At 39.1% G+C, this 26,672-nt stretch overlaps 1 protein-coding gene across 2 annotated transcripts in view; it reads left to right on the forward strand.

Annotated features, from left to right (window-relative positions):
- The window catches only part of sema3bl (sema domain, immunoglobulin domain (Ig), short basic domain, secreted, (semaphorin) 3bl), a 61,419-nt gene extending 39,162 nt beyond the window's left edge, over positions 1-22,257 (forward strand). The window contains exons 5-16 of one of the 2 annotated variants that reach the window (XM_039800937.1): positions 4,897-4,987; positions 7,325-7,441; positions 8,195-8,337; positions 10,111-10,225; positions 10,399-10,468; positions 10,814-10,958; positions 15,670-15,901; positions 15,999-16,090; positions 16,386-16,427; positions 16,534-16,759; positions 19,196-19,326; positions 20,697-22,257. In XM_039800937.1, the coding sequence (XP_039656871.1) occupies positions 4,897-4,987; positions 7,325-7,441; positions 8,195-8,337; positions 10,111-10,225; positions 10,399-10,468; positions 10,814-10,958; positions 15,670-15,901; positions 15,999-16,090; positions 16,386-16,427; positions 16,534-16,759; positions 19,196-19,326; positions 20,697-21,209 (1,917 nt within the window). In that variant the 3' untranslated portion in view covers positions 21,210-22,257. The remainder of the gene's footprint in view (positions 1-4,896; positions 4,988-7,324; positions 7,442-8,194; positions 8,338-10,110; positions 10,226-10,398; positions 10,469-10,813; positions 10,959-15,669; positions 15,902-15,998; positions 16,091-16,385; positions 16,428-16,533; positions 16,760-19,195; positions 19,327-20,696) is intronic. The other variant, XM_039800938.1, reaches the window with a different exon arrangement.
- Positions 22,258-26,672: the final 4,415 nt, after the last annotated feature.

Here is a 26,672-nt window from a genome sequence, read left to right on the forward strand (position 1 = left end):
GTGTGTGTGTGTGTGTGTGTGTGTGTGTGTGTGTGTGTGTGTGTGTGTGTGTGTGTGTGTGTGTGTGTGTGTGTGCGCTTATGATACTGTGTTTGTATCTGTGCATGAAATGACTCCCAGGTTGTGTCAGCTGTATCTGTGTTAAAACTCAGACCACCTCAGCTGTCCTGACTGATGTTAAGATACCAGTTGTCCTCCTGCTTGTGTGTGAATGGGCATCACCACAGGGAGCCTGTCCATTTATTTAACCAATCGTTAACTGGTGGAGAACACACACCCGTCTGTTTGTCTGACCTCTCGAGGGAACACCTTGGACTGGACTCTGGGTGGGATGACCTATGACCTTTTGGTGTTTCATCTCAGTTAGGGGCGGACAGACACATAGTCTTTCCGTCTCTCTCGTGCCACCGCTCTCTGTCTCACTCTTGTGTTGCCATCTGTTATACAAATTGTACGCAAAACTAATAAATGTAGCAACAATGTGAATTAGGCTCATTTTACATCAGCTATGTTGAAGTGAAGAAATACGCTCTCTTACTGTCAAACAATGTTTTGAAACATTTCTTGGTTTTGGAGCTGATGTTGTTCTTTAGTGTCAGCTAATCTTAACTGTATTTCATGCTTTCATCCAAAGATGAAAACAAAGAAATGCATTTAGCAATATTTTAGTATTCCAACCAATTGGTGTACAGTCACGATGGAAAGATGCGTCAGTAGTTTTCTGGGAGGTCGTCGGGTACAACATTTGAGAATCACTGAAACTATTATGAAATTGTTGTGCAATAAGATCTAGTTTTATCTGGCCAAAAAAAGCTGAAAAATCTTGCAGCAAGTAGTTTAGTGACTAAATGCTTCACGCATATTGTTTTTCTTCGAGTGTAAAAATGATGTGACGCACACGCGCTAACTTGAGTCCCCACATACTAACTTGAGTCCCCATGGTGAGTGACACAGCTGCCTGAGCAGTGTCATCGATGGGAAAATAAACCACCACATTACAGTGACGACAGAGAGGGCTAGACCTCACACACACAAACATGAATACACACACACACAGTCAAGCAAAACAAATGACACAAACTTGAACATATAAATATGCAGATATACAGACAGAAACACACACAAACATGATGAAAGACATGCACGGTCAAGCATGGAAGCAAATGTGTAGAAAGACACACACATTGAAACACACACACAGGGAAGCAGATATTAAATGCACCTAACAACAACTGACAGATTGAAAAAAAAGACATTCAAAGCTGAACACATGCACATTAGAACACACAAATAGCTGACTGGCCTCCTCAACAGAGTCACATTGTAGACTAAAGCAGTTCCAATGCTCCATTTTTCAGTAAAAGCCCACTTTTACTTCGCAGTTGTGCTTTTTGGCACTCAGAAAGCAAGTTGCTGAGTAACTCACTTCCTCTCACCATGATGGCAGACTTCCACGAAAACCTCAGTAAGTGCTACACATGGGACACTTTTTAAGTCCTTTGGGGGAAAAAAGCTCTTGAATTAAGGTGGATAAACAAGTGGACTAAAAGGAGTTAAAGCATAATCAAAAATGTATTGCTTATAAATCCGTCATTTATTTCCCCCATGTTGCCTTTGGATCAAAGCCCTACAAACTGGAGCTTTTCTGTAATCTTTGCTCCATATTTCCATAATTATTACCATAACTCTTAATCAGCTCTTGTCTCTCACTCTGTCTCTAACTTTATCACTGTATTTTATGTTCTGTCTTTCACTTTCTTTCAACGGAGAAGAATGATATGCAAAGAAGATTTAGCGAGAGAGCAAGCTTCCCATGCTTTCAGTTGAGTTGAGTGGTGAGAGAGGGAGCCCAGCTAATATTTGACTTGACAATGAGGAAAAGGCCAAGTACAACAGCATTTCAAATGAGGTCTGTTGGTTGGCCAAGTTGCCTTTAAGTTGCTTGAAGGGAGTCCACAATGTAGACTTTTAAACATTTAAAAAAAAAACACTCTATAGACGAAATGTGTGGCTGAGTTTTATCTAGTGTTAAACTGTAAATAATAAAAATGGACAATTAACTAAAAAATTGCCAGTTAGGACTCAAAGATAAAACTTGGGGCCCTTGACAGATGTTTCAAATCATCAAATTCAAAAGGGCAGCCCTGGTTTATATTTGCTGAATTGTATACATTCAGTAGCATCAACCTCTACTTCATCAAAGCATGAACAGAGAGGGAGGACAAGGTGGGAGGGAGATATAGAAGAAGATGAGAGGCACGAAGGAGCTAGGAGTACAAAAGGTGGATGTCTGCTTTGTTCAACTCAGTAGGACAGAGGAAGAGAGATGGGGGAAAGAAAGCGGCAGCCAAAAAGCTGTTTTATGACTGGGTAATATGTGATTAAAACTTAAAAATTCAAATTTTCCCTTCCTTCTGCAAATCTTGCATGGACTGTATTCTGTTTCTTTTAGTACAAAGACAGAAGGACAAGGAAGATGCCTTCACCGTCCTAGTAAACAAATGTATTTTGACAAATTTGTCAAATTAGACCAAGGCTGTAGCAGGAAAACTTCTGGGTGTAGCCTATTGAGTAAGGATGCCTTTTATGGCTGTTTATAAGTGAATAAGTCTGCTATTTTATCTTATTTTAAGGAAGCTGATTTAGAGTCAAGATTGTGGTCAGTGTTAGGTATCAATTTTGAAAAGGGGTAAGGTTGAAAAAAGTAAATTAAATTTCTCACAAATTAAATTATACAAATGTGCATAAATTTGTGTCAGTAGTCACTTGTCTAAATGGTTTTGTAGTAGGGGTCCTGATGTATTTTGTTTGGCACAGCTGAGTATAATGGCCTGGATGTCAATCTCTCTCTCTCTCTCTGTATCGCAGCACTTGTGTGTATTTATCTTGGCAGTAGTTGACCAAAGTGATTCTGACAATCTAATCAGCTGCATAGGCAGTGGCACAATTCCTCTGGATCATAATGAGATAACACAGACACATGCATACACACTTAAACACACACTTACACACACACACACACACACACACACACACACACTCGGACATAAAGTGACATTTACTCCAGGAACAACTCATTCAAAGGGAATGAGATGGAGAGCAGAAAACAGATGGAAATATTAGCAGAAATTCAAAATAGAGAGAGAGAGGATGAAAGTGATGATGGAAGAAAGAAGGAAAAAAGATTCACTGGGCGACAAAACGAATAAATTACACATTTACAAAAAATGAAATTATTATAACGTGGATAAATTCAAGCAAAAAGGACAAAATAAATCCTCATAAATCACATTGATGTACCGGACTGAACGAATAGGGCAAGACAAGATTCAGAGAACTTTTTAAATATCCCTCATCAGAAATTTGATTAAGTGTGAGTGTGTGTATAAGCGTTGTGAGTGCTTGTGGGCTGCACATGTGCACTTTGACACCTGTAAAACTAATTCAAACCACTTTACGAAGATTCAAAAAGCTACATGTGGATGAAATAAGAAATTAACTGTCTCTCCTTATTTCCTGAGACCTGTTGGATATGCCAGTGTATATATAATATTTTGCCATGTTTCTGACAATAACAATTTGCCATGTCCATGTTGCTCAGCACTAGTGAGTATGTGTTGGTGCACGTACAGAACTTAGTGTGCGTGGGTGTGCGTATTGTCCACTGTGTTACAGTATTTTTACCCCGCGGACTTCAATGTCATCATTTCCTCTGTGATCTCCGTCCAATCAAAGTAACAATACTCCATTGTCTATAAGAGGAACAGAGTCGCACACACAGAGTTCACTGTAAGGACACTTAAATCATCAAAAATCTTACTGTAGGTCCTGTCGCCTTGGGTTCTCTTTGTATCCCTAAACGATGACTACGTTTGGACTCGCATTGATCATGGTAGCCTTGTACACTGATGTCGTTGAAGTGAGAGTAGAAAGGCTTAAAACAAAAGGTCTTTTGTCCACAGTGACCCTGTTTTGACCTGGCAAATCACACAATCCAAGGATGTGGCCAGTGTTCGTCAGGTGAACTTGAATAACTGGTGAATGACGAAGAAAGAACCACTCTGTTATTTTAATTGTTTCCTTCTACACTTGAGTCAGAAAAAATTATTTGATTGCAGTTTGATGTTCAATGGCGATCCCTAAAATCCTGAAGTACAAGTTTTTTAGTTTTTTTTGGGGGGGGGGGAAGCACTTCTTTACTTGAATTTTTCAGTTTTTATCAATCATTTTGGAAACTCAGGTCTTCTATTTTTTCAAAACTGTCTATTGTTGTTGCTGAAAACATGAATCACATCACTTACTGTGAAACAGGATGTTTTTCCCAAAAAAAGACATGGCACTCCTCACAGCAAATGAAAAAAGGTTTCATGAATATGGCATTGGTTCTGTCAAGTTGGGAAGACAGAGTGGAATTCTTGTTACATGTAAATGCCATGGATCATGACTTTATACATTTACTTGGTCAGTTACTGCACAGTATGTGTTCAGTGAGTTTTATAACCCTAAGGCTCATGAAACCTGTTCTCATATAAACTGTCACAATTAGTTTTTTTTATGTAGTTTTTATTTGATAACAGTGTTATGTACTTTGTTTTAATTTGTTACCCTGCTGGCTATGCAATATACAGTCCAGCTCTCAAGATTGATCTGCTTTGGGAACCATGTGGGAAACTTTTTTCTGAACTCTGGCAACTACACTGACCCTTTATTTCCTTGTTTCTCAGACAGCGTCTTATTTCTCAGACAGACACAGAGTTCAGTGGAAGGACAAATAAATCTGAAACATAGGGTGAAGCTTAAAACAGCTAGTTGTTGAGCTAGTTGATGCATTCTGTCTTACATTACATGCTGGAATTAATGACTTATAATCCTCCAATCGTCTTTTTTCCTCCACAGCATGTGTTCACCATGGACCCTACAAATGTGGAGAATGGACGAGGGAAGGTTCCACATGACCCCAGCCTCCCCTTCGCTAGCACCTTCAGTGGTACGTCCCATGATGTGCCTTTTAACAATTTCTCAAGTGGTTTATGGAGCTAATATGGATTCCAAAGGTTATTTGGCCCAAACTGTTGCATGTCATACTCTTTTCCTCTTGTTTCCTGTCTGCCTCTTCACTGTCAACTGTCAAAATAATAAAAGGCAATAATAAAAATAAAGGCAAACATGAGAAAACTAACTGAGGATATAAGGTCCAAAGAGGTGGTTTTTCTATCCCTATCCCATTGCACAAAGTCTGTAATAACAAAATACAAATTTCACAAGTTAACCCACTGTGACAAAGCTATCAAATTAAGGCTGGCCTTTTTGTAGTTTGGTATTCTCTATCTGCCACATCTAACTACTTAAAATGCCAAGCACAGATGGTCTGTTTCTACACATTTCACCTCTCTGCACAGATCTCTGCTCTCTGTTTTGAAATGATAATACCCTAAAGAACAGCAACTAGGGAACCTTCTTTGGCTCTGACACATGCATACATGCACACACTCTGGAGCTGTGCTGAGTAGGTTAAATAGTCCTGGGTTTTTCTCTCTGAATGTCATTAGGTATTTAGTTTGTGAAATAGTGCTGATTTATACCAGTGACAGACAGTTCTGGGAGCCTCTGAGGCAGGAGGTGTGCGTGTGTGTGCAGCCCTCCTTCACTTTCACCTTCCTCTCTCTGCAGCTGGGTCCTTTGAGCAGCAGAATTGATCCCACAAAGAATCATACAGTATTTGGCAGGAAATTGTTCAATTACAGCCAAATATTCAGTAGTTTGGACTTCAGCAGAGACCTACTGTACTGTGGATGTACATACAGAACAATACACATAAAGCTACCGAAGAATGCCATTTGCCTGCAGAAGCTTAAGTTTATTGTAGAAAGACTGATTTTGAATTGTACATGCAGGGAGAGGAAGGTTTGTTCACCTGCACCGGTTTAAATGTCACAGTTTCAAAAATATGAAAGTGGAAAACACTGACTCAGCAGATCTGTTGGCCTCCTCATGGTCAACAGGGTTGTGTAAGATGATCAGATAGCTGGAATTTAAGCTTCTGTTACAGGACTGAGTCTGACAAACTGCCATATTCAGTTTCTGTCTCTGACCGTGACCACTGACCTCTCTATGGATTTTCTTCATCAGGGATCATTGGCCTCTGCTACATACCAGCACCCATTTTCATCCTTTCTTTGATGTAAAGTACACCAGCCTTTAAACTAATCTGTAGAATGAGAAACAAATAATGAGACAACCGAGTAGACATACATGGGCCGACAGAAAAACAGAAACAGGCATACAAATAGAGCTTGACAAACATATTACAGCATATCAAGAAAAAAGAGAGAAAGAGATGCCAAAAATGAAACAGTAAATGATGATGAAAGTCCTATTCATCAGCTATCAGCCCCCTGTTGTGTTCCTCTTCTCAATTTCAGGATCTGCTCCCAAAATACACAAAGCTAAACTGGCCCTTTCATCACCAATTATTGTATCTACATGTGTCTGTTCACGTTTGCTTGTGTGAAAATGAGTTTGGGTTGTATGTATGTGTGTTTGCATGTTTGGCAAAGAAGGATGTGCGTGTTTATATTATTGCAGCCAAATTATATTAGATAAAAATTCATTTTACACCAATGAGGTCACTGTCAGTGGCCAGATTCCTTTTCTACATTGGTCACAATGCAGAGAAAAATAACAGTTGTGTTTTTTTCAACAAATAGGCTTCTCTTTTTTTAAAGGCTCTCATAACTCTCTTATAACTTAATTATCTGACCGGTGTTGTAGTTATTTTTGTCTCCAAACTAGCTGAGATTGCTGTCTTTTCTGATGACCGATAACCCTGGCTGCTAAAGGCTTTTCCAAGGTTCATTTCCTCAACATGCTTCAGGAAAGATATATCTATTTAAATCCATTTTCTGAATTCTTGAAATTTAAACTGAGTCCATGTTTATGGTCTCAGTGGAGGATGTACTGTACGGAGTGTGTTTGAGTTTGGGTTTCAGATTACTCTCCCGGCGTTTTCTATATTGGATTTTTATATTGGTCTTCGATTTCTTCTTTCCTTCCCTTCCTCATTTGCCTGAACCGCAACATTTTTCTCTGTTACCCTTGATTTCATTATTGTTTTTTTCTGTGCCAAACTTTTTATTTTCCCCTAATCTTTTCCTTTATTGCTACCGTTTTTTTTTCTTTCCGCCTTTTTTTCCAATCCCTTCCACCTCTTTCACTCTGACCCTCCTCTGTCCTTCCTGTTTTATTTATACATTATTTTCCTCCCCTACATCTATCTGCTAAAGTTATCCTCTGTCTCCCACCATCTCCATTTCCCTCTCTATAGGTGGGGAGTTGTATACAGGACTGACGGCAGATTTCCTGGGTAGAGACTCTGTGATCCTGAGGAGTATGGGAGGACGCTCGACCATGAGGACAGAGACTGACCAGAAACTTCTTCATGGTAATGCTTACTGTTTTATCAACTTATTACTACATTCAATACAGTAATGAGACAATGCAAAGTAAACCACATAGTTTTCCATATATGGACCTTGGAGTGTATTATCATAATTTTCTTGTGTATTATCAATTTTAAACTCATCATCAGGTCAATTTGAACAGTGAGAGTTAATCAATACATGATGTGTAATATACTTTGCATAACGTTTTAATCAACACTTGCCAGCCAATCAGAACCTGGTGTTTTTCCCAGGCCATAGTATAATACTTATATAAACTATTTACATTGTGTGCACGATAAGAATGTTAATTTAAAAGTGTTATATTTGAGATATTCATATTAAAAAAAAACATTCACATGTTGGACACTGGTATGACTATGAAAAACTAAATACCCCTATAACATTTGACTTTGTGTCACCAGGTCAAATGTTGAAGGAAATCATCTATACTGATTTACAGCACAAAATATTAAAACTCTCAAAGCTTCTTTGGTGAAAGGAATAAAGACGATGATGGCAGTAAATAAATGTTTATCCTTATCAGTGCACACAAGCAGTGCCGTGCAGGGAAGTGAGGGAGACCATATTGTTTTTGCCTCATAAAACAACAGGGTCTATTGTAATATATGGTATTTTTCAGTAGCTAGCTGGACTCTGCTGTTATGAAAAGAACTTCTCTTTTCTTGAAATTAATTACTTTCTCCTTTCATACTAACGTACACCTCTCTTCCTTCTTGCATCTTCCTCGGCAGACCCTAAGTTCATCGCTGCCCATCTCATCCCAGACAACGACGACAGAGACAATGATAAAGTGTATTTCTTCTTCACTGAGAAGGCCACAGAGGCAGGGGACAGGGAGGGGTCCATACATACACGAGTCGGACGAGTGTGTGCGGTAAGATACTTTTTAACTCTTTATTTGTACACATTTATTTTGTGATACAGTACATGCTGATGTTTCTAGTATTAAGGCTGCAACGGTCAACCGGTATCTAGACGTACATATACTTTTTATTTAACAAGGTTTTGTGATATCTATCACTGAGTCGTATGCTGTCACTATTCCAATGGAGGTGAATTGTGTTAGTGTTGCTTAAAGCATTAAAAAATGACATGAAAAACTCAACAGAAGTTGTCTCTCCAGAAACAATGTCCCAGTTACTCAGGATAATCCAAAGACCCCAGTTAGATACAGATGTACTCAGAAAGATTGAGAGATGATCTGTTGGCAGGTTGGGGATGAGTGAAGCCAGATGGCCGGGTGAGCTACAATGCTTTTCCTTATGACCATGCAAATATCCAGTCCCAGGAATGAGACATCTGCAGGGGTGTTTCACTTGAGGAGCAGGTTGTGATCTGGAAGATTCTGGGAGTACTTTGGGGTTTTCATGTTTTCTGGAGAATTAGTTATGGATCTTAAATTTAGATTCTACACCAGGCCTTTCAGCCTGATGTATAGATTCACACTTCCACTAAAGTCCACTGGAAGAGGATTATATGAAAAGAAAAATATGGTGAGAACGTGAGCTGGAAAGAGACATTAATTTAAATGTAGGGGTCTTTTTCTACATGGTACCATATGTCTGCAGGGTTAACTTCCCAGGACATGGAGGTCATGGTTTTATGGGTTTATCCTGCTATTGTGACAGTTCCAAACCTTTTTGTGGTGACGGCATTGTGATATTCTTTATCCTACCAAAACCCACACAGCTGTCAAATTGGCCAACTGTGATCCCAATCTGCTCTGCACGCTCTCTCACATTCTGTCATGCATTGATTTGTCTTAGAAAACCAAATGTGTGCTGCGTGCACAATACACAAATATAGGTATGCATAGAAGAATACAAACACACACACACACACACACACACACAGCTGCAGGATTTCCTTAGAGACTGTTTGACTGTGCCAGAAAAGTTTGCAGAAACTTCTCAGACAAAGTCCCACCTAAACCTTCCAATTATCAAGTCATTTTCATCTCCATCTCTCTTACTCCTCTTTCTCTCCCTATGCATATTATAGTATTTTCTCTTCAGTCCTCTTTTTCTCCCTCAGGCGAATCTGAATAATTGTTATCTCTTCCCATGTGGTGCTTCTTGCCAGGAAGCCCATTATCACCGCTGATCCTTATCTCACACACACACACACACACACACACACACACACACACACACACACACACACACACACACACACACACACACACACACACACACACACACAAATGTCAATGCATGCACACTTTCACACATCGAAAATGTTGATGAATAGGGGACAGTAAAGGACACATACACATGCATACACTTCTCGGTCCCGACACATTTATTCTCTGTAAATGACAAAAGACTGTGCAAACATCTTCAAAAGAGTAAAAAATAAATAAATCAAACCAGTATTTCCACTGCTGCCTAAAAAAAACATCATTGCCTTATCTTTAAGTTTAAGCTCAATATCCTGATACTGTATATTGTCCTAAAATTGGGGGACAATGTACAAACAGGGCTACAAGTCTGGCACTGTTTCACCCACTTCACCCTTAAAGCTGATGTAACCTCAGTGTTTAAATCCAAATCCAGTGTGCTGGAGTACAGAGCCATAACAATAAAATTGTGTACTTGGAAATGAATAGGCAGCTTTGTTTCATTGTGTTTACTGTCTTCTCTGCTAGAATGATGTTGGAGGTCAGAGAGTGCTGGTGAACAAGTGGAGTACCTTCATCAAAGCCAGACTGGTCTGCTCTGTACCTGGACCTCACGGCATCGACACACACTTTAACCAACTGGGTGAGATACACACAAACCATTTTGAACAAAGCTTCTGTCCCTGAACACATGCAGCAGACTATTTACACACACTTGTTCTCTTCCACAAACAAAAGGCATACAAGCACAAATTCCCACATTATAGTGTATGTAACACACATACTGGATGCCATTGTTTTTTTTATATACAACAGAGGATATTTTTCTGCTGCGGACCAAGGATGAGAAGAACCCAGATGTCTATGCGATCTTCAGCTCCATCAGGTGAATAACCATGACGCTTCATACTCTGTGTATATACAGTACACAATGACATCACTGTTGAGTGTGGCTACAAGTGCACCAGAGCACGCCCATCAGTGATGCTGGGTGATCAGCCTGGTTTGTTACTCAAGTGATGATGGTTTAATTGTGTGATTTCACTGACTTACAACTAATTAAATTGTTGTTGCTGTTAGGCTGTATGACCATCATTGTTGCACATAGTTAAAACATAGAAATATATACCTTCATGTTTGCCTTTATTTTCAACAATTTCTTACAATTAAACCCTAATAATAAAGGTATTGGTTGACATTCAACTGTATATCCCCCCTCTCTTCTCTACAGTAATGTGTTCCAGGGTTTTGCCGTGTGTGTTTACCGTATGGCTGACATCAGAGAAGCCTTCAACGGACCCTTTGCCCATAAAGAGGGCCCTGACTACCAGTGGGGGGCCTACGAAGGCAGGGTCCCTTATCCAAGACCAGGCGTGGTGAGTAAAGTATATCACCTCTAACTCTAAAATTACTCAAATGTTTTGGTTGCCCAACCTTAACTGTACCTTAACCATACTGTACTTACCATGACCCCAATATTTCCAGATTCTTTTACATGACAACATTACAGTATAAGGAAACATAAGATGTCCTACTCTTCATATGCTGATGACACACAACTTTACATTTCTTTAGCCTCTGCTGATTTCAGACCTATAAACAAGCTGGTAAACTGTGTCCAGAATTGTTTTCCTTTTTGGTAATTAAATAAGAACAACATACTTACTTCATAGGTTCGAAAAAATAGAGACATGAAATTAAACATTCAAACTCATATTCACTGTTTCTTAAATAAGAGTCAGCAGGTCAGGAATCTCAGATTTGTTTTAGATGCTGACCTAAACATTACCATAGCAACATAACTATCAACTTTTATTAATTTATTTTATTTATCTGTTAGGGAGAACACATTCATTTCATGTAAATGTGCAAGATTCAGCCTATAGGCTCATTTTAATCTCTACTTATCAATAGTTCAAAAATGTATATCTCAAAGAAACTGACTCTGAGAAACGGGTTAATGCATTAATTTCAAACACAGCAATTCTATTTTTTTGATAACAAAAAGGAAGGCTCAAGCTCATTTTACAGCACAGCATCAACACAACAAACTACAGCCTCCAAAATGATCATACAGTTGAATCAACACCTCTCTAAAATAGTTTCAACAAAAACTGAACGTTCATATCCAAGAAAGTCCAGTAACTTAGATTTTGTAAAGACATAATGTGGATGGCACATCCTCTTAGATCAGGGGTCTTCAATGTTTTTTAAGCCAAGGACCCCTTAACTGAAAGAGAGATTGAGCAGGGACCCCCTACTACATATGTTGTCTAAAATGAAGTTGCATATTAAACTGGGCCTACAATAATGTGTAGGGTGGCCAAAAGCCTTTATACATAGGCCTACCTTTTTTTGCATAGAATACTAAGCTATTACAGTAAAATAGCCTAATAATTGATGGCATTATTTTATAAATTGGGTTTTAATGTTAAATATACACAGTGAATGCTTAGGATTAACTTTATCTGTCAGTGGCTATCTTAGTGACTACCTTACCTATAGGCCAGTAATCAGTGGCAATTTATATTTGCTAATAATATGTTGGATTCATGTTAAGACCTTTTTAATTTTCGAAAAATCTTTCAAAAATTAACAATTATTTGGAGGCCCCCCTGCATTGACTCTGAGGACCCCCTAAGGGTCCCGGACCCCCTGTTGAAGATCCCTGTCTTAGATGAAGTGGTTACTCAGGCCTACTGTGTGTGCTAAAATAGAGAGGGTTATACAAAAATTTAAAATGAGGCATAGAAAGTTTCCATATCAGTAAAGTAAACTACTGTATGTGGTAGTGCAGCTGTGGTGACTATACACAGTACAGAGCCTTCTCCTGGTTTACATCCTGACTCTCAGTGGAGCTCTGTCATGTTCTCTCAACCACATCACTGTAATTCATACACAAAAACACAGGCGTGTAAGGCAACACACATACACACGATCACGTTGCGCTGGTACTTCCACCTCATTACCAGAGTGCAGGAGAGCGTATGGAGGCAGAAGAAATATGAATAATGTGAGAACAGAGCAGACACCTCTGTGGTTTCACTCCACTGACTCTCTGATTAACAGGAATGTCGTGGCCCAAAACTAAGAGCATGAGAGAGAGAGAGGGAAGGAGGAAGTGGAGGAAGAGAGGAAAAAGGTGAAGATGATAAAGAGGCACAGATTAGCTGGAGTTAAAATATTCACCATATTTTTCTGCATTGCTGGCACCAGACAGAACATTAAAATTTTGTTTTTCCAAGGCTTTTCCATTAGAAACAATTTACATCTTTATACTGTGTAATATTCATCCTATCTCCTTACTTGTCAAAAGTCACCCAGGAATGGAAAATAAAAGCTCAGTTTATATGAGAAAGAATTGTTGGATTTATCCTTCCTAGGTATTTATCTTGGATCGACATATTACTTCACATTGTTTAAATGTGTGTCAGAACTCATTCTGTAATAGAGGGAATGATGGGATAGTCTAGATTTTAGAGCTTTAATAGTAATCCTACCTGGAATGCATTTTGTCTGCCTGCTTCTGTCATCCACACTGACATCTAATTTCATCATAAAAGCCTCATGTTTGATACCTAACTGTAAATAGTAAGCTTCTGCATTGCTATCACAATAATTTTATCCTTTATGATCCATACAGCATTTCATTTACCTGGGTATTTCTATTGGATTGATTTCTGACATGAAAATTACTTTCACAGCCTGTTTTAAATCAACAGTACTATATTATACTGTCACCTCAATAATCAGAGCATCATCTGCACATTTTTCTGCCTCCAGCCTGCACTGACAGTTTGGCTTGAATTTGAAGTGTCATACTTTCAACCATAAAGGCTTAAGATGTTGAACTTAACTATCCTTTCCCGATTGAGTCAGAACCCTACTACCTGTTTAAGGATTGTCAACTGTCTTCTTTGGTTTGAGATATTACAGGATATAATTAATGTTCTTAGTTCAAACAGAGGCTTCTGCTAAGCTATTTATATGTCTGTGTAACATACAGGCATACTCCCTTTTTCGCAATAGTGTTGTTTTCTTCCACTGAACCTACATTTAAGTACCAGTATAAACCAGTGAGTATTTAATTGGTACCTGATTCATACAACAAAATAACATTGTAAATCGCAGGCTGCAGTATAAAGTGTTACCAAAAATGGATTCTGTTGTGTTTGTGTTGTGACACAGAACGCTTGCAGAAGAGTGAAACCACAACTAGAGAGGTTGATATAGACATGAAGAAAGTCATTTTCCAGGATTTGAACCTAAACTAATCTAACTTTCCTTTTCTGGGTCTGTTTGTTATAATGGAGCAAATGCAATACAAAAGGGCTTACACTTAATGCATATTGTGCTTAAAACACATACATGCAAACATGCTCAAATACACACTAAAAATGGACGTGAATAGAAGTCTGCCAAATATGCTCACCTCTTCTCTCTCTCTCATTAATCCTCACTTGGCTCTCAGTTGGAGATGGAAAGCAGTCGGCTTGATGCAGCAAAGTTTGGATGAGTTGACATGAGATTTTGGAGCTGTTCCAGTTTAGGTTTTATGCACTGTGCAAACAGATGCAGAATAGTTTAGAGAGCAGTTTAAAACACTGATATTATCAAGAATGTGCATTGAGTGGTCAGGAAATCCTAAATGTTGAAGAAACATAGTCCCTTAAGTTCCAAAAGGAAAGTGCAAAAGATTATATTGTTTTGTTTCTGTGTGTAAAAGTAACAATTGTGTTGATTTTAGCATACAGCTTACTCACAGGTTAGATAAAGTTATGCTTGGAACCCATTTTGAATTATCAACAACCATCACAATTCATACGCTACTTTTTGTAAAATATCATACTGTAAAGGCATGTACATTTTATACGAAGCATTTGTAGTTAGCAAGTTGGAGTATTGAGCTTGGATTTGCTTACACATTCCACACCTTCTGCAATACATTGTAATTGACACCATTTAGTAAACCATACTCAGAGGAACTTACTATTATCAATCGTTTGTGCAGATTTGAATCTAACGTCCCTGCACAGTTTATTTCCCCCCTCTGAAATTGAATCCAGACCATTACAGAGCTATTGTGTGGATCAGTTTCTGTTGTGATAAGCAAAACTAACAATATTTCTACCATATGGTAGTACAGTCTGGGACAGCAATATCAGGCAATGAGATTTACACAAATACCTATAAGTACCTATAACTGCTCTCTCAAGAATCTCGTCTGTGTAAGAGACTCTGTCTCAGTTAAATTTAACCTGTTCTCTCAGACTTAATTTGTGATATTCGTCAACTAATGACTTTGACATATGCTTTCATTTTAGTCAGTCACTGTTTCTGTTTCACTTTGCTTCTTTCATCCACATCCCTCTGTCTTCCCAACTGCCAACCGTTTGTTTACTTCTTAGGCTCTTAAGTAATTTCAAAGTATTTCAAATCTTGAGTGAAAGTATCATTCACCAGAGCAGCTAATTTGATCATTGCAGCTCCCTGGTTTATTTCCAAATGACTCTTAATATCAACCCCTAAAGACTAGATTTGAGTCTTGTGAGCCCGGGCAGTAACTCTGTAAAGCTCAAGTCTACCCTCTCTCTCCATTGCTGCAGTCATTGATCTTAATTCACAAAACTTTGGCTTCTTTGCAAAGAATTGCTTATCAGAATGAGCAAACCCAATGGTCATATGGTTCGCATACATGTCTTTATTTGGACATTGTTCAGCCCTCTAAATTATTTGAGTGATACAGTGTCTCAGCCAAGTACCAGCACATTCAATTTTCCCATACAGTGACACAAATGGGCCGGTTTTTAACTAACTCTGCTTCTATAGAGCTGTTTCCAAACACATAACTTTACAACTGTGGTTTTGAACTGTCATCCAAAGTTTTCAGGCACAGTAAAACTGCTAATGAGGGTTCTTTGAGAAGTCTTTAAAACCTTAATTAGGCCAAATTTTCTTGGAAAACCCACCTCCAGTGAAGGATAATGGTGGGAATGTAGAGTCATGGTGGAAAATGCCCAGAGCTTTGCTTTCTTCTGTCTTGCTTCTGTTTGCCTATCTTTCTCATCTCTCCCTCTGCCTCTCCAGTGCCCTAGTAAAATCACCAACCAGCCAGGCAGAGAGTTTGGCAGCACAAAGGACTTCCCTGATTCAGTGCTGCAGTTTGCCCGCAGTCACCCATTGATGTGGCGGCCGGTGTATCCCGCTCTGCGCCAGCCTGTGCTTGTTAAGGCCAACATTCCTTACAAGCTGAAGCAAATTGTGGTGGACCGGGTCGAGGCAGAGGACGGGCTGTATGATGTCATGTTCATCGGCACAGGTAATCCGAGTATGAATATGAATACAGCCCTGTGGAATATTGTGTCAGAGAACAGGTTCCTGTTCTGTCACTTATAGTGTGTGTTTGTGTCTTTCAGACGTTGGCACAGTATTAAAGGTGATTGCCCTGCACAGTGGAAACAGCCTGGAAACAGAGGAGGTCACACTGGAGGAGCTGCAAGTCTTCAAAGTAGGTTTTTACTCCATCAGGTATCTTTATTATTTATCAATTCTCTCTATTCTCTGCTTCTTCCTAAATCATTGTTTTTTAGGCCATATTGAAGAAGCGGCTATACATCATTATAGATGACATTTCTTTCACTGTGTCCCTTAAATCCTCTTTGTAGTCAACACATAAGGAACCACAAAGATGTCTTAAAAGAAAACCTATAATCACAATTTTTCCTCATTTTGTTCTTACGTCCATCCTTTTTCTAATTGTAAGCCTTATCACACGTTGTGTCAACATATTTTTATTATTGCAGGTTCCAACTCCAATTACATCGATGGACATATCCGTGAAAAGGGTAAGTTAATATAACTGTAATTACTAAATTAATGCTCCCTTCTATTAACTGTTTTTACCAGCATCATGGCTTACGCCGATTTTTCTCCTCTTATGATTTTAAACAGCAAGCCCTGTATGTGGGCTCTCCAGCAGGTGTGGCGCAGGTGAAGCTGCATCGCTGTGAGACTTACGGGAAAGCCTGTGCCGAGTGCTGCCTGGCCAGAGACCCTTACTGCGCCTGGGATGGATCATTGTGCGCACGGTACACGCCCAACAGCAAACGACGCTACCGCAGACAAGACATCAGGCATGGAAACCCCGTGCTGCAGTGTGTAGATCAGAATCTGAGTGGTAAGTGTGACTACCTGCTTAGACCCTTCTTTTGTACCATATTTGTTCCTCACGCAGGACTATTTCTTGGTTGGGTGCAGTGACTTCCCTGACAGCCCCTGGCAAGGTAATAGTCCCTTGTTAAACTGCAACTTTTTGTTTTTACACTTTGGTTTTTATACAGATTAAACAAACAAAGATATCACTTTACAATTAGTGAACCAGGCAAAGTGTTTCCTCCTGCTTCCAGTCTTTACGGGTATGCTAAGCTAAGCTAACAGGCTGCTGGCTGTAACTTGAGTGGTAGCAACCTTAATCTAAATATCCTATCACCTAGATAACTGACACTTTTCATAGAGAACTTACTACAATGAATGCATATTGTCCTCTTTATAACTGCTCATTGTCCTGGTTTTGAGGTAATTTTCTGAACTTTTTTAGCTAAGCATTTCTTCTTGTAGGTCTAGACAAGGGTGGTGCTCTCTTCACTTTAAACTATTTAGCTGTGGATAGGAAGAAGACCAGTGAGACTCCACTCTTATTTCTACTGTCTGTGAGTCTGTAAACACCTGACGTCCAAGGGAAGATGCTATTGGACAAGTTCCAGCCTGTGTTTGAAAGAAGACTGTATGTGTTTGTGTTTGTAAGGGTCAGTGTACAGTATGTCTTTGAGCCTTTATCTCAGGATGAAAGCTATGTTGAAAGAGTGTTTATGAGAGAAGTCTGATTTGTAGTCTGGCAGTTTATCCTAGCTGTGTGGGACAGATGTTGTGCAGTCTATATTAGACAGGAAATGTTAACTCCTCAAAAACACATGTCTGTTTACACACTACATCATTCAGCGCATATACGTAGATTACAACCTTGTACATGTTTCTAGGGCGAGATGAGAGCGAGCTGTAAGATTGAAATATAAGCTCAAACTGAGGTTCTAAAGCCATCAGTGATCATATGAAAAGTAAGAACCAACAAAAAGTAGAAAGACAAATGAGTCTGAGAAAATGGATAAAAGAGAGTGGAGGTGAGGGTAAGAAAAAGTATGAAGACAGACAAAAAGGAGACTGGGGAGAGGGAGAAGAAAGGATGTGTGCATGTGTTGGATGTGTTTGCTCACCTGACTGTAGGTATGTTGCTGAGGTGATGAAATATGCCTCCCTCAAGGCCTGTGAATGAACATACATTTTATGAAGTTTCATTGTGCCAAGGTGTCAAGTTGGTGTTGAAGTATATCTCCCAGAGGCATGTGTTTTCTTTGCTAAGTCTGAAATAATGTTCGCTATTTGTTAGGGATTTATTCTGGGTACTCACATGGCAAGTGAACTTTTCACAAGGTACAGGCTAGTGTTGTAGTACTCAAGACTGGTCTCAAGTCCACTTTTTGAAGGTCTCGGCCTCATTTTTCTCTCACATTTTTCTTTACTTGGTCTTTTCTCGGTCTCGGATGAAGAGGACTCTGGATTTTATTTCAAGAAACATAAAGAAACGTAAGCTAAGTGTAAGTGACTCTAGCGAAGCTTGCTAAAGTTATCAATCTGCCTCTGTACCAAAAATTCAGAAATCTCTTCATCCCTAACCCAAAGTGATTTAGCGAATATTAGCTATACATATTAGCTAGTTATGTATATACTGTATGTTTCAGTTGTTTGGTCTTGTCTTGGTCTTGATACACTCTGGTCTTGGTAATGACTTGGTCTCGGTTTAGGTGGTCTTGACTACAACACTGGTACAGACAAAGATGCTGCCTGGTTCATTAACTGTGTCTCCATATCACCATTATATCACGCTTATATCTGTATTTTCTGAGGTCTGCATTACAGATTGCAACTTTCTTTGTGTACAGTACAATGTAGCTAGTATTTGGGATTGATGTTTTGAGAAATATGCTTTTTTGCTTTCTTGCAGAGAGTGAGATGAGAAGACCACTACCACTCTCGTACAGGCTGCAAACAGGGGTAGAAAGATAGCCTGGCTCTGTCTAATGGTGAACGAAATCTGCTTACCAACACATTTATAACTCATTAATTAAGTGAGTTAGGTGTATTTTGTTAACTTTGGACAGAGCCTGGCCACCTGTTTCCAGTCTTTATGCTAAGCTAACCGGCTACTGGCTCCAGCTTCATATCGCATGCGCACTTAACTGAGAGTGGTGTTGATCTTACCATCTTAATCTTGTCAAGAAAGCAAAAAAGGGTATTGAGATATTCGTTTAAATTAATTTTGCCTTTCTTATGAGATTTGACTTGACTGACACGTCTTCATTTCTTGTTTTAGTCGGGGATGTGTGTAACTGTCTCACATGCACATGGTTCAGTGTGTTGCTCAAGAGAACTTTAGGCTCACTTGATGGATGCTTACATACATTTAACACACACAGTAGGTGTCTGTAAAAAGGATCTTACCCATAATGGGAGTCTTCATTTTCATTTTTTCACAATCTTTCAAATCATCTCTCTCCAGAAGACCTAGATGTGACAGAAGACAGGGTGGTGTATGGGACCGAGAACAACAGCACTTTCCTGGAGTGTGTTCCTCGCTCTCCACAAGCTACTGTCACCTGGCTCGTCCAACGTGATGACCGCAAGGAAGAGGTAAGATGATAAGTAAATAGCCATCACATCAAAATCAAGATAAAGGTAACAAAATGCCACCCTTTCTTATATGATGGGAGGAAGGTGGGGAAGCCTTGTAAGACTTCTGGCCAACGGTGGACCGAGTAACCGCCTTTAACTGCTGGAGTAAATGCCTTTAAAAGTGAGATTTGTGCGTGAATTTGGCACATCGTTGACACATTTGACAGCCATTTGACATATGGTTGAAATTAAGCAGTTATATTTCAAAGGAAAATGCACAACCACTCTTTCTCTTGGATAAACAGTGAATTCAAACCTTGACCACATGCCACTGAAAGCTGAAGTGTCACTCAATGTCTACCTGCCAATGTGACCTTCACAAAGTAATTTAAAAGTGGACTTAGAATACTTAGAAACGTATGTTTCTGCGTACGCCCTCACCCACAGTAAACATTAATTTGTTTGAGGGTATGTTTCTCCAAGCTTAACCGAGTGCCTCGGTCAGCCATGCAAGTATTAAGGCATTACCACCCCTCTCCATTTCCTTGCAAATAAACATTTGGCTGCTACTCCAGCTGACAAGGCTGCCATATTTGTGTTGGCACAGAGGGATAGTTCGACAAGCAAAGGGATGGATAGAGAATAGAGAAACTAGTGTTATAAATGAATAGAGGAGAGACTTGGGGTGAATGTAGGTAAGGAAAGAAAGAGAATGAGCGGAAAGAAAAAGTCAAAACTAACAGTGACTGGATTTCATGGTACATTCTTGCTGTTGCAATTCAAGCTGCAAAAACAGTACATAGTGCCCCGTTCGCCCTCTTTCTTTTCTCATGCTATGAAGTGGATTACATGCTCTTTGTCCAAATATTCCTGATTTCTTTTTTATAGTTTGTTGGCGTCAGCCTGATGAATAGGCTGAAAGACATTGACAGCACAATTTTCACATGGATTTTTCTACAAAAAAGACATCTGTCATTAGAATAATTTGAAAGATAAAGATGCATAGTCTCATAAAAACTACATATAGTGGCTTTAAATCCCTTTGTTCTCACTGCTTTCTTGTTCATCCACTTAACGATAAAATCTTTGCATTAGTAATCAAAAGGCCTTGGAACTTTTATATATACCGCAAAAGCGAATTTCTTGTACATGCAACCATTTGCAACATTCACAAATTCTTAGCAAAAGAAATTTTAATAATTCTTGAAAGCGTAAAATATATCTGTGTCCTTTTTTTGTACTGCATTGCAGGAATGTGACTACACAATCACAGTCCAATCTGAAACAAAACTACATGTTGATTCCAAATCCTAATTCTTTTTCTCTGCATCATGTCTTAAAATCTTAACCGTATGCTGTTGCACAAATTCTCCCTCTGCCTCACTCAGGTAAAGCTGGACGAACGGGTGATGTCTACAGAGCAGGGCCTTCTGTTTCGTCGTCTCTTCCGCCAGGACGAAGGCGTCTACATCTGCCGCTCTCGAGAGCATGGCTTCACACAGACCCTGGCCCGCCTTACTCTCGAAGTCCTCCAGGGGGAGACTGTAGACGAACTCATGGCACGTGACACCGCTGGCCTCTCCGACACGTTCAAAGACCGGTCCACAGGAAGCTACAGGGCCTGGATGCCTTGTAGCGCATACAGCAGGGGCGGCTCATCAAGCCAAATCGGCCAATCGCGTACATGGTTCAAGGATATCATGCAGCTGATTGGGCCGTCGAACCTGCCACACGTGGAGGAGTACTGTGAGAGGATGTGGTGCAACGACAAGCTGAGGAGGAAACACAAGAGCATGCTGGAGAAATACCGCCAAGCGCAGGAGAGCGCCAGGAAGGCCCGTAGCAAGAGCTCTGGCGAACGTAACCGGACGCCGAGGGATCTCAGCGCATGGGAGGAGTAGCGGAGAGAAAGCGACCGGGGGATAAAGAAGGAGAAAATGAATGAGTATAAAGGGACAAAGATTACAGTACAGGACAAGATGAATTGGGCAGCAAAAGAGTCAAGACTAGCATCAACTCCTAATAGTTGAAACATTCTAACCTGGATTTGTAAGAATAAGGTAGATCAGAACAGTGCGTCTGCTTTGGCCATTAGACCTAACGGAGTGGTTTTTATCAGAGTATGTGTAGGTCAGGTGCTAGGGGTTGGCCCAAAAAAGACATAAGGTTGTCTGGAAAGACAGCACAAAAGAGACTGCTACTGAACTGGTTCTGTTGCTGATGTAATGATGTTGATGAAGAGAAGAGGAGAGACAATCTTTCAAATACACTCTTATATACTTTTACGGTTGAAAATGGCAGACACATAAAATCATCAAGTCACATAAAATCCTCACAAACCTCAGATTTCTAAAACGTATGCATGCCTGTGGACTATCTCTTTGATGAACAGTTTGTGTTGGCTCTTGGCAAATTTCAAAAAGAGAGGGGCTTCACATTTACATACTTTACATCTTTGGACCACAAAATAGCAAGTTTGTCAAGTGCAGCTCTGGCACACATGGACACATACTTTCCATTTGTTTTTGTCACATTTCACACAATACAGTCACTGGATCCATCTCCTACTCACTTTATTATATGTATTTAATGGGCCATGTTTCTTGCCTTGCTCTGGACTTGGCTTTTAAAAAACAAATGAAATATTCATATGTGACTTCAGCTCGAGACATAACTGAGTTTGCAGTGTATTTATATGAACCATATGCAACTAATGCAACCGGGCTTAGACACTTAATGTATCTAATCTCGCCACTGTACATGCACACAAACAGTCTCTACATAAACTGAGATCCCACTCACCTATTACACTGAATGCATAAGCTCAACTAGCTCAAACTGGAAGCTACCATGAGACGACTGTTGATGGTTCAACAGATTAAAGGCACATTGCTTTATTTTTACTGCTGTGGGTTGAACTTTCCATTAAACACCAGCTACAGATCAAGAGTCCTCTTACTTTCATGCTTCTGGGCACATACCATAACACCTCCTGGAATGTACCTACTGGCCTCAGCCAATCATCAATATTTGCTTCCATGGGAATCCTTTTGCAACTCAACTCAATGAAAACTAAGTCTGTGACATTTAAAGGTGCAGTAGGTAATACTTATAAAACTAACTTTATGTCATATTTGCTTAAACTGACCCTATGTTTGAGTAGAACTATATAAAGCAAGTAATACAAAAAAAAGAAATCTGGCTCCTCTGGCACCACCTACGGCCTGTAGTGTGATTTGAAACAATCCACAGCTCCCTGTTCAGATGTACCAATCAGGGCCAGGGGCGGGGTGTCTAACTGCGTGTCAATCACTGCTCATGCACACGCATTCATTCTCCCTTGTGGGGGGAGGGGCTTAGGGGACCATTTTGGGCTTTAGCAGAAAGGGGGGAGGGACTGAAAAGTTGTCCGATTAAATTTTTTGGCTAAGTCATGGATCTTTGCAATCCTACCTACAGCACCTTTAACACCAATCTAGCAAGTAGCACTGAAAATGATGATTATTTTTAAATAATCTTTCAATTAAATTGTATTTCTTGAGTAATTGTTTAGTTTAAAACAGCCAATGTGACATCTTCAAAGTGCTTTTTTCCAACCAACAGTCAAAAATCATCCATTAAAAGTAGAAATGACATCACCCAACCTCTCTGTCGTAGCCTCTCCTCACACACTACAATCATCCACTAAACTCATTTTCCCACAGTTCCTCTGTGTGCTATAGTACTCCAGTGACAATAGAGGGAACAATAGAAGGGGTCAGCTGTAACGGCCGACTCCACTTCACAAAACGCTGGTTTTATTACGGTTCATGGTTTGAATACATCTACATTGTTATTGTCTTCAGTTGTGTGGTTAAAATATAATCTTTTACGTGAACTGAATCCAAAGAAGGTTTTCCTTCCACGGGTGAGAGAATGGAGGGTTGAAAACAGAAAAAAAACAGGGCCTTGGGTAGGGTGAGATGTGACCATTGTAACCTTAAGGAGTGGAGGTCAAGGAAGACAAACTGCAGGCTGAGGAGAACGAATGCCAAGCTTAAGTCTGGGTGACTGTTTACATAAAAAATCCAAGATGATATTATCTACATTTGTTCTGGGATCAATCAGATGTTGGTGGACAAAGTGGTGAAATCATCAGTTTCCAATTTAAAAACGGTGTTAAAAAAGTGTTGTATGTTTATTGGAGTAATTTGAAGACAGCTAAACACATTTAAAACACCGCAAACAGCTGTTCACAAATAGCCTGTTGTTGCCAAAGAACTGAGAAGCTCCAATATGGAGGGTGAAATCCCTATAACCTGTACATATGAAAGATGGTATAGATATTCTAGGAGCACTATCGTTTAAAATTAGCCAGGAAACAACATTAACACCAGTGAACTTGGTAACCTTTATGTAACCTTTATGGCGTGTGAATAGCTTCTGAGAGGACAAATAAAAAAAGAGGAGTGAACATGGGGAGAAGACAGGAGAGAGAGATTAAAAAAAAAAAAATAAGGTACTATAAGCATCTTGTGAAGGCTGAATTTGAAATTTATAAAAGTCCTAATACCTATTAATACTAATTTTCTTCATCAGTATGAAGTGAGTATTTCAAAAAGTGACACATTTCCCCCAGTTTGTACAGCACACTTAAGCACACATTTTACTCCAGCAAAGTTTATTTTCTTAGTTTGAGGATAGGGAGAGTGACTATTAGACACCACTGTTTTCTTTAAAAATATTGCTTCTGATGTATATCTAAACTGAAAGAAAATGATATAGTGACAGGAGGATGGTATGCATGAAACAAAAAGACAGCTGGCAGGGTAAAAGAAAGTCTTGTCAAATTGTCACTTTTGTATTTTAGTCTTGTCATGTTTTTGCATTGTCTGGTCTGCTCTGGTCTATAAAGATGATAAAGTCATATTTTGGTGGTGGTGGTAACACTCTGCTTTTGTAAGTCCAAATCCCGACCCTGCATTACTGTCATCAGAAAATTAAAAACTGTGTTTAAGGTATAACTGTGTTACTATTATTGTAAACTTAAAGTATAAAATTGTCTAAAAACACAAGTTTCCATTTTACGGCAACTGTCATAGTGAAACCGGCAAAATAAACGCTGACACGTTTTTTCTTTTTTTTTTTTTTGCTGGACAGTGTTTTGAGACTAAATAATAAGAAATAATAATTTGTGCATTTTTTGCAAATATTGAATTTTTAGTTGCTGACAAAAATGTGGCTTGACTGATTAAATGTCAGTTTTTGTGCATGTTTAAACACACACTTTGTATAGTTTTCAGGTGCATTTTAGTTGTTGGAACGGTTGTACAAAGTATGCGGTGGTTTTGCATCTCCCATTTATATTTTTATCTTGCTCCTATTCTGTCCACTCTCTATAGCTAGTTCAGTGCAGTTTGTCAATAGTTTAAAAATGTTATCTCAAACACATGTTGAATTTACAGCACTTATTCTGCCTTAATGTTTAAGTGTTGTGTTTTACAGTATTTTAGTAAAAACACTTGGATGGATTTATCATTTAACAAAGACACAAACACTGTATGTACAATGTATTGTGATACCTTTTGTAACACTGGGACAGGATTTCGCTCCAGTCAAACTACACCAGGTGATTTCACTGATTAGTTGCTCCACCTGATTGGAGGTGCAATAATTAATACCTGGCTGCACATGCTCTGACCTCCACAGCTACTCTATATTAAGCAGAAAAAGAGGTTCAGTCAGGTTCAGACTGTGAGAGAAGACGCTGCAGTAAAAACATTCATAACATCTATCTTATCTATCTACTCAGGATTATGGCACCTGTGAATTTGGAAGGTCAGCAGTCTTTCAAGCACATAGTCATCACGAACCTGAAAGATTCAACCAGCATGGTTTCCCTGCAGTAAACAATTCTTACTGAACAACACTCAATGTAGAATTTAGGCTCAACATTGTAAGGATCCTTTGATTAGATATGAACATTAATTTGGTGACCTGTCCCTTTATTGTACTGTAAAACTGTGCTGGTTGTGGGGTCTGTGACAGAGCCTAATTTAAATGCATATTTATGTTTTATTTAAGTGTCTTTCTGCCATGCATGCTATGTACTTGTATGCTATTTAACAGCATTAAAAGTCAATTTTCTAACATAAAGGTGATCCCTGTCTGAGTGTTTTATAGAATTTGACTTTTTGTTTTTTGGGGTAAAGGGAGTCTTTTTAGTGTTTTGGCAGGACAAGACTAATTGCGACACAGAAAAACAGCAGGCCACTTTTATAAACTATAGCTTTTACTTCACTGAAACCAAGTCATGCTCTCTTTAATACTGAATCAACAACATGCAGACTGCACATCTGAAACAAAGTGGTTTGTCATTTAATGTTAGGGTTAAATAGACTGGCTTTATTTTCCATGTCTGCTTTCATTTAGTGTGTGTGTGTGTGTGTGTGTGTGTGTGTGTGTGTGTGTGTGTGTGTGTGTGTGTGTGTGTGTGTGTGTGTGTGTGTGTGTGTGTTTTCTATTTCTTTACATGTATTGGGCCAAATAAATAGCCAAAACAAAAGAAGACATTTTAGGGCTATGTAAAGACTTGGTTTAGGATTAGGGCAACTCAGGTTAACCCTACATGTTAGGTTTAGGGAAACAAACTAAAAGACAATGAATGCTGGTTATTTGGGTCCCCATACTGGAGGTACAACAACAAATATGTATCAGTGCAAAAGTTCTGGTATTTTTACTTTTTGTGTGTGCACACTCACTGCAATCTCAAAAATTAGCCAGAAGGACATGTCCATACATGAGTGTGTGATTGCAGATTTACAGACCCAGTGCTGACCCATTACCTTACCCTGTTACTGGGTCTGGCCATGCATGTGATTGGAGGGTAATTGGGCAGTAAACATCTGTGGGAATGTGCAGTAACAATGGCTGCTTGTCACCTCAGCAAACAGACCATCTCAGAAAAACCAAACCTGCAACCGAACCCACTAAACGACTTCACACCCTGACAATTAACGCAGCCATATAAACACACACACACACACACACATGCAGGATGAATGTTTGCACACACAGATGTGAATTAAATTTTTGCGTGAAGCATAAACCACAAAAAAAAAAACCCCTTTAAAAAAAAAAAAAAAAAAAAATAATTTATAAAAAAAAAAAAAAAAAAAAAAAAAAATTTTTTTTTTTTTATTGTATAGAAAAAAAAAAAAAAAAAAAATAAATAAATAAATAAACACACACACACACACACACACACACACACACACACACACACACACACACACACACACACACACACACACACACACTGGAAGCCATAGTAACAACTTATTTAACTTTAAAGTTATATTCTAAAATAAGAATTAATGGGTCAA

This window comes from Perca fluviatilis, chromosome 5 (genome assembly GCF_010015445.1).
Source record: "Perca fluviatilis chromosome 5, GENO_Pfluv_1.0, whole genome shotgun sequence".
Classification (NCBI taxonomy): Eukaryota; Metazoa; Chordata; class Actinopteri; order Perciformes; family Percidae; genus Perca; species Perca fluviatilis.